The sequence below is a fragment of the Primulina huaijiensis genome, unplaced genomic scaffold, assembly GCF_012295235.1.
Source record: "Primulina huaijiensis isolate GDHJ02 unplaced genomic scaffold, ASM1229523v2 scaffold15883, whole genome shotgun sequence".
NCBI classification, from domain to species: Eukaryota; Viridiplantae; Streptophyta; class Magnoliopsida; order Lamiales; family Gesneriaceae; genus Primulina; species Primulina huaijiensis.
In genome coordinates, this window is record NW_027343220.1 from 4,214 (window position 1) to 12,786 (window position 8,573).

Sequence of the window (8,573 nt, forward strand, 5' to 3'; positions counted from 1 at the left end):
TATTAATTTTTTAAATAAATATAATTTTAAATTTTACGAGATTTTGTGACTAAAACGCATAAAATAAAATGAACGATGTTAAAAATTTTGATTTTAAACCATTGTTGGTAACACTAAAATATATTTTTTAAAAGTCCAAATAAAAAAACATACGGATTGATATTATTTTTAATAGAAATAAAAGTAAGGATATGAGTTGAGATATTTCTCAATTTCAAATATTTAGTATTCAATCTTTAAATTGAATCAAAGATATTTTTTGACATTTTATAGTGATAACTTAACGTATACTTTTTATACTTTGTATTATTTCATTGAGTTAATAAAAATTTAGTAACATTTTGAATGTTTTTAAACTTTTGCAGAGTTTTTAAAAATAATTTTAATAAACATAATTTTTTTAAAATTCTGCACAATTTTTTATATATTAAATATCATAATTGAATATACATCACCGAATAAAACATCACTAAAGTTATTAATCGTTTAATAATAAGTCTCTTGTAAGACGGTCTCACGAATCTCTATCTGTGAGACGGATCAACTTATCGATATTCACAATAAAAATTAATACTCTTAACATAAAAAGTAATATTTTTTTATAGATAACTCAAATAAAATATCCGAATCACAAAATATGACCCGTGAGACCGTCTCACACGGTTTTTGTCCTCGTTTAAAACCAATATAATAACTCGAAATAACGAAGAAAGAGATGAATCTTCGTATCTTTTTCACAGAGGAATCTTCGGCCATTTCCATTCCGTGATTCTCTCACCTGCGGTATCAGCTGAAAGCTGCTGAGAAATTTTATCAAAACCTAAAGGTCGCAGCAAAACCAGAACTTTATTGACTGTTTTCTAAAAAGGTAGGTGATGGATGATCCATGAATTTCCTCCGACTGAAGCATCAAGATCACGCCCACGTTAGCATGTGTCAACTTGCAATCTTTCGTTTTCCTTAGCACAGCTGGCCTTTGATTCTTATCTACTGATTACATTGAATTTCAAGAAATGATTTAGGAATTGGGAATTTTTTTAAAAATTTTTGGATGTTGTTTGAGGTTTATGTAGTTCTGGTGTGTTTAGTATTCTGTTGATTGAGTTTTTCGGTTTTTTTAATTGTATTATGATTCTTGCTTTAATCTTGAATCCCTTAGATTTTTTGGAAGAAAAGTTTATACTGTTGTGGATATAAATAGAGAATTGTTGAGTTCTATGACTGATCTTCCGCAAGATATTTGTTTTGAGTAGTTACCGTATAGGATTGATGAGAACCATCAAACTCTAACTAGAACAAGCTAAGCTTATTGGCATTGTCCAAATTAGGTCACGAAATAATTGAATTTGTTGGAAAGGGTATTTATATTAAAAGTTCTGGACTTTAAGGACTTCATGATTGGGCCTCTCTTTTTAAGGAAATCGATCAATTGTCATACCAAAGCTGTAAGTTCTTTTGTTGGCCTGTGTTTATGTGTCTGTGTTAGGATCCAAGCGCATTGGGAAGATACAAGTAGGTGGATATATTTTCTTTTTTAGGAAGTGTATTATTCTGATTTAATAAAGCTCAATTATGCTTTTTTCTAAAAATGTTAAGATTTAAGTTTATATGTTTCTTTATGGATTTAGGTATTAGCAGTGGTCACTGTGCAGCTTATTCACTATGGCCGTGGGCCACACTTTTACTGCTTGATTCTTGGCCTTTTCAGTATCTAGATCCTCTCTATTTTATTTGTTTATCTCCTTAGTCTCACTCTTTCAGAGAATATAACTGTGTATGTGAGATTGTTGATTCAATTTCGCTCTAATTTGGTGCGTTATATACTGATTGAAAAGTATGATAGCAATTTCTCTATCTTTAATTTCTTTAATTTGATGTGAAATGCAGTTCACTTTTCCAAGTCTGTGACTAGAAGAATCATCCAAGTTTGAAGTTTTGATATGGCTCGGGAAGCTCTTCCAGGTGTTGAATCTCCTAGGAGGCGCTCAGGCCTGTTGAGAGATCAAGTGCAATTAGTTAAAAGTAAAGATTCTGATCGATTTGAGATTGTTCCAATCCACGATCCTTTGTCATTTGAGAAGGGTTTCTTTTTAACTGTTCGTGCATGCCAGTTATTGGCTCAAAAGAATGATGGAATGGTATTAGTGGGGCTGGCTGGTCCGTCTGGAGCTGGAAAGACAGTGATGACCGAGAAGATCCTCAATTTTATGCCGAGCATCGCTGTTATAAATATGGATAACTATAATGATGCAACCCGCATTATTGATGGAAACTTTGATGGTAAATCTTGTGCACAATTTTCTAGTTATTACTTTTTTTTGTTTTTGATTATTAATTTTATCTACATCTCAGATTTACGATTTGTTCTTATTGATTTTATAGCATCATATCCTTGTTTATTTGTTTGTTTGCCCGTGATAAATTGAAATGCTCTAATTCCTCTGTGTTGGCATAAAAGATGTTACTGTTATATTCTTTACTGTTCAGAAGTCCTTAAAAATCTTGTGTTTGCATCCTCAATATGGAATTTCTGAAAAGTAAGTTAGAAGTTGTGCAGTCCTTGAGGTTATCTCTCCTGCTTAATATATATGGAAAACATCTTTATGATTAATATCTCTTATTTTTTAGATTAAAAAAATGATTCAGTGGGTGCTTCAGATCTTCAATCCCCGCTGTGTGTATTAAATATGTGACTTGAATGCATGAACATAATTTTATCAGAAAATAAGATATAAAGGATATTAGCGACCTGAAATAGCATGTCTCAAAATGCTTAATCAAACTGAATCAGCAGATTATATAGTTTTAGATTACAGTCTAATGAAACAAACAAGATGCATGGAACTGATAAGTGCTGCAGCCTATAGCTATAGTATGAAAATTTGTAGCTACAGTCATGATGTTGGGTTGATTTAAATTGATTGTTCTGATTTCACATCAACAAAGTCAAAAGACAAATGATTAAAAACCAGTCTCAATCAAGTTATCATTTCTTCATGTTACCTGGCGACTGATAGAAAGTTCATCTTTAATGATTGATTGATTGATTATCACGCAGTACTGTTCTCAGAATAGTTAATGCTTTGTGTTTTCTGAACAGATCCGCGCTTGACAGACTATGACACTCTGCTTGAGAATATCCGTGATCTGAAAGCAGAAAACCCTGTTCAAATTCCCATCTATGATTTTGTCTCTAGCTCTCGAATAGGCTACAGGTTCATCTGCAACTTTCAAACTCATCGCATCCTTCCTGTTATTTCTTTTTTAAAACATTTCTTATTGCCAGAGCTGTTTCTTGTGTTACTTTATTTTAAATTTGAAACTTGTGTTTTTACGTTGTTGTCTAACTATTTAACTGTATTTTATCTTAACTTCAAGTGGTTGGTTTCAACTCAGATTTTTTTTTTATTAACTTCTACATCAAGCAGGACCCTGGAAGTTCCCAGCTCCCGCATTGTTATTATAGAAGGGATATATGCTTTGAGTGAAAAATTACGGCCTTTACTAGACCTCCGTGTCTCTGTTACCGGTGGAGTGCACTTTGACCTTGTAAAACGTGTTCTGAGGGATATCCAACGTGCTGGACAAGAACCTGAAGAGATAATTCACCAAATATCGGAAACAGTATCTCTTTTAACTTCAGAATTGTCTCCATGATATGTGTAGCTCAATTACTATGCTAAATCTTAGTTTTACTGATGATGCGCTACAGGAGTCTTATGGTATCCTTTGCTGCAGGTATATCCCATGTACAAGGCTTTTATTGAGCCAGATCTACGAACAGCACATATAAAAATAATTAATAAATTTAATCCATTCTCTGGATTTCAGAATCCGGCGTATATTTTAAAGGTGGGTCGGGTCTTCAGCTTATGGCTACCGTGCAACTAAATATTTTGCAGGTATCTGTAATCTACTTTGAGTTTGATTTTGGTCTTGCTATAGTCAACAAAGGCAGTTACAGTGGATCAAATTAAGGATGTCTTTTCTGGAGATTATAAAGAAACTAGTGAGGAAACTTATGATATATATCTTCTTCCACCTGGTGAAGATCCTGAGGCATGCCAGTCTTATTTGAGGATGAGGAACATGGATGGCAAATACAATCTCATGTTTGAGGTTTGACTGTTTGAGACTTATGGTTCCTAATTACGTTCATCTTTGTTCCAAGCCTCTTGACATGCTATTTGATAAAGTCATAACTTTCAGGAATGGGTCACGGATAGCCCCTTCATTATATCCCCACGAATTACTTTTGAAGTTAGTGTGCGCCTTCTTGGTGGGCTGATGGCACTGGGGTATACAATAGCATCTATCCTTAAAAGAAGCAGCCATGTTTTCTCCAATGATAAAATCTGTGTAAAAACTGATTGGCTGGAGCAACTAAATCGCAAGTATGTCCAGGTACGATATCTGTCTACTTGTTTTCTTTGTAATATCTTGTTTAATGTTTTGGTCGTTGACTCCAAGATCAACAAAAGTTATTCTATTTCTGATTTTCTCCTTGCATGGAGTTATTTTATGATATTTTGAATCACGTCATAACCTAGCTGGAGTTAAGAATAGGATGAAAGGTTACTGTAAATGGAAAATCAAGCCTAACAATTTCATTTTTTTACTTTTAATGATATAAGATTGTCAAAATGTATTTTTTCTTGTCATTTGTTTGAGGAAACTTATGTTAACTCTTAGTCTTACTCTTGCCTGAGCAACCCTCTTTCTTGATTTCACTAGTGACTGATTTTGTACACAGGTACAAGGAAGAGATCGGTTGTATGTGAAATATGTAGCCGAGGAGTTGGGTTTGGATGGCTCATTTGTTCCACGCACTTACATAGAGCAAATTCAATTGGAAAAACTTATTAATGACGTTATGGTTCGACCCCTTAGAAATTGACATGATTATTAATTTTTATTTCATTCATTGGAATCTTTAATCTCATTTTAAACTTCATAGGCACTACCTGATGATTTGAAGACGAAACTCAGTATAGATGATGATTTGGCTTCCAGTCCTAAAGAAGCTCTGTCCCGAGCCTCTGCAGATAGAAGAGTGAAGTTCCTCAATCGGTATGCTGCTTTTTGCCATAAGCCTCCAATGGGAAGTAGAAAATTTTGAAGACGAATATGGTTTTTTACTTTCTCGTGTCATTACCCAAGTTGGTGATCATTTTCTCACCTGGGCTTTTCATTTTTTTTCTCGTTCCTAATATTATGGTGCAGATTTCTTTAGGAGTTTGATTTATAATTTATTTGTCTTTTTTCTGGCAGTGGCATCCCACACTCATACTCTACACAGCGTGATAAAAATATACCAAAGCTAACAAAACTTGCTGTCAACAGTAGGAGGTATGATGGAAGAACCCCAGATTCACCAGCAGCCCTTGCTAATCAGGTGACCTCACAGACATATTTAGGTTAACAGTGCTCTTTAATGCTTTATGTGATTGAATTTTTATCTCTCCTTGTCTTACATGTTAAGGTTTTTTAGAAGGGTGATTATTACAATAAAGACCTGGCTCTTTGAACCAATCTTTTCATTCTAATTTTTATTGCACTTCTCGAGTATTTGTATTGATGACATTCTTGCTCATCAGCCTGCCAATTTTCAGGGAATTGTCAGTCAGTTATCTGAACAAATTTCGACATTGAATGAGCGAATGGATGAGTTTACGTCACGAATTGAAGAGCTAAATTCAAAATTTTCTGCAAGGAAAGTGTCTGCTAGTCAACAAAATTTGGCGATGCAGGCTGAAGCTTGCGTTGCCTCCATGCCCACTTCTCTTTTTGTGTCTGGCATAGGCAATAGCTCATCGACTGGTTCACTTCTACCCAATTCCTTATCATCTTCCCAATTGGTGAAGGAGTCTCCTTTTATGGAAGAGGTAATTCTATTCTCCAAACCTCCTCATTCTAGATAAAACCTCTGGAAAACTGCATCAATACCCTTGTGAAAATTGAACAAGCAAAAAACCCTTGTGTAAAATCAGTTGTTTTTAAAACCGTGTGTTTTTAAAAATCAAGCATAAAACCCCTTGCAAATGGGACGTGCTTGAGTTTTAAAAACACGGGTTAATGACTTGATTTTTTATAACATAGTGGTGCGGAACCTATTAATTTTACACGGTATTTTGTGACTTTTTGCAAGGGTGGAAAATACTATTTGCTCATAAAACCTCTATGAGGGGAAAATCTCAAAAGATGAAACAAGAGAAGCCCGTACTTTTGTTCCACTTTAAAAAAAGCATAAGTCGTTTTGCTTTTCTAGAGTTGATCACCATGCAGTTCCTGGAAAAACCCCTGTACTTGGAAGGTCCGAAGCTTCGTGCTTGAGGTCATACCATAGGGTTATTGAGTTATATCTGTTGAATGTGCACCAACCAAGTAGGGAGCAAAACTATTAGCATTTGATGCTCAAGTATCTATGAGAGGCCATAAGCCCAAGAGTAGAACCCCAACCCAAAAGACTAGCCTTTTAGGTGGGGAGTACCTCCCAAATTTATTAGACGACATACAATTTCAAGTGGAACTACATGTGGGGTCATGGCAATTCATTCGCTGGTGAAGAATTTTGTAACATTAGCAGCTGTTATCTCTTTGTTTACATGTCGTACCATGTTAGTGTTGGCCCGTTTACAGGTTCTTGCTGAGAGATGTCATAGAAAACATTTCAGGATATTAAGGTTTGTTTCACCATGAGCACATAGATTAGAGTTGGGAAAAAAGAGTTCGAGGATGAACATTCTTCTTGATCTTTTAGATGAGCTAGTATAAACTTTTTAATTTACTGTTTAGTTTTGATCTTGGCATAGTGTTTTTTGTTTCCCTTGTTTCCATAAATTTTCTTAGACAGTTTTTTAATCTGGGAACAGATTTTACTTATTGCTCGGGGACAGCGCCAAATTATGCATCAGATAGACAATCTTAGCAATCTCCTGCACGAGTATTTTGGAGAAAGATCTCATCAAGGACGAACTAGTCATTCCGGTGGTATGACAGACATGGGAGTATCCATTGGCGTTCCTTTACTTGTTTCTTTGGCAATTGGCGGCATCGGACTCGTGCTGCTCAAAACTGTGACATCTCAAAAATAACGTGCATTCCCCTTCTGAACGATGAGAGGGACTTGAAAAATGTATATATAGAATGAAGTATAGTGTTGAGAGGTGTAAATCACTCTAGCTTGTGTAATATCTGTATTGTTGTGGTATATTGTGTGCAGTTGTGGTAGTATTGTGATATATTTCAGCTCGAGCTTGATTTAAGTAATTTTGAATAATTTGAGCTTGTGAATTATATTTTTTGGAGTATCTATCCCATTCGAATTCGATTGTATACATTTTTGTTAAAAAAAATCACCATTTTAAGCTTTTACAAAATCAATTGTTAATTTATTTAATTTATAAGACAAATAAATTATAAATGCAATGTAATATGAATAATATTTGCAGAGTTGACTTGCATTGTTGGTTGGCCTATTCCAACTCTACTCAAATTTGGTCAAACTAAGATTTTGAATTGAACTTTGATTTTGACATAACATCTTATGTTTATTATACAAAAAATATAAAAAAAAAATTATTAAATATTCAAAGGGTTACGCTCCTTGACATAACATTTTTATTTTTTTAAAACTTAGTCATACCGAGGTTACGCTCTTTGACCGCATATTTATTCAATTTGTACAATATTTTTCCTTTTTTTCTCTTTTTTATTTTTTTTTTTCGATATTTTTTGATGAGAGATAATCGGTTATAGTATATATCTTCCAAATAACATTTTCGGGATATAATAATGTTTTCAAAATAAGAACTCAAAATCTAAACATTAGATAGTTTCTCTCATGATCAATAAAGGCTCGAAAGCTGTTTTCTCAATCTCTACTCGCTCACAAAATATATGTGAGTTTAAAATTTAAGACACTCTTATAAGATATATCTTTGACCATATACTTTAATAAATGATCTGATCATAATATTAATCACTCAAAAAGATTTCATAAATTATGTTTTTATAATTATTAAGATATTAAAATTGACTTTAATTAAATAAAAATTTAAACATCATCATATAGGTTTATATTTTTTTAATTTAATTTTTTCAAACATATAATGTATGAAATTTTGCAAAAATTACTAAGATAAAAACAATGAGTATGGTTTTATTTATATATTTTGAAAAACTATATACATATTAAAAAACTTAATTTTCCCTCCAACTTGAATATGACATTGTCCCTAATGTCAAAACAATTATAAATAGAAAGTTCATGATGAAAGAGATACCACATTGAATTTTATTAAAGATAAGAAAACGAAAACAAATCCACGACTTCATCAATTATCCATCTTTATTTTCTTACTGCTAGATTACGACCAATTGATATTTGTTATCAATGGATCAGGCTTATGAACAAAATCTTGCAAATCATCAATCAATTGGTCAGCAGCCAAGCAGATATAAGCTCAGTCCTGAATTTTCTGAAATGAAAATTTTGCTCCACATCATTATCAAGAAATGTCATAATAATTATTTATATTCAATAAGCCAACAAGTTTATTATGTATATTAAA

General features: G+C 33.1%; 1 protein-coding gene across 3 annotated transcripts; it reads left to right on the forward strand.

Moving 5' to 3' along the window:
• Window positions 1-684: 684 nt before the first annotated feature.
• LOC140965893 (inorganic pyrophosphatase TTM1-like) lies at window positions 685-7,335 on the forward strand. 3 transcript variants are annotated; one of them, XM_073426126.1, is made up of 12 exons: window positions 685-868; window positions 1,888-2,280; window positions 3,101-3,215; window positions 3,429-3,624; window positions 3,739-3,852; window positions 3,946-4,119; window positions 4,210-4,404; window positions 4,754-4,876; window positions 4,958-5,070; window positions 5,272-5,395; window positions 5,613-5,885; window positions 6,873-7,335. In XM_073426126.1, exons 2-12 carry the CDS (start codon window positions 1,941-1,943, stop codon window positions 7,092-7,094), a joined length of 1,989 nt encoding a protein of 662 aa, XP_073282227.1. In that variant the 5' UTR covers window positions 685-868; window positions 1,888-1,940; the 3' UTR covers window positions 7,095-7,335. The 3 variants fall into 3 exon arrangements, with proteins under 3 accessions (XP_073282227.1, XP_073282228.1, XP_073282229.1); XM_073426127.1 differs by lacking the exon at window positions 685-868 and adding an exon at window positions 903-925; XM_073426128.1 differs by lacking the exon at window positions 685-868 and having other exon boundaries at window positions 1,886-2,022; window positions 2,112-2,280.
• Window positions 7,336-8,573: the final 1,238 nt, after the last annotated feature.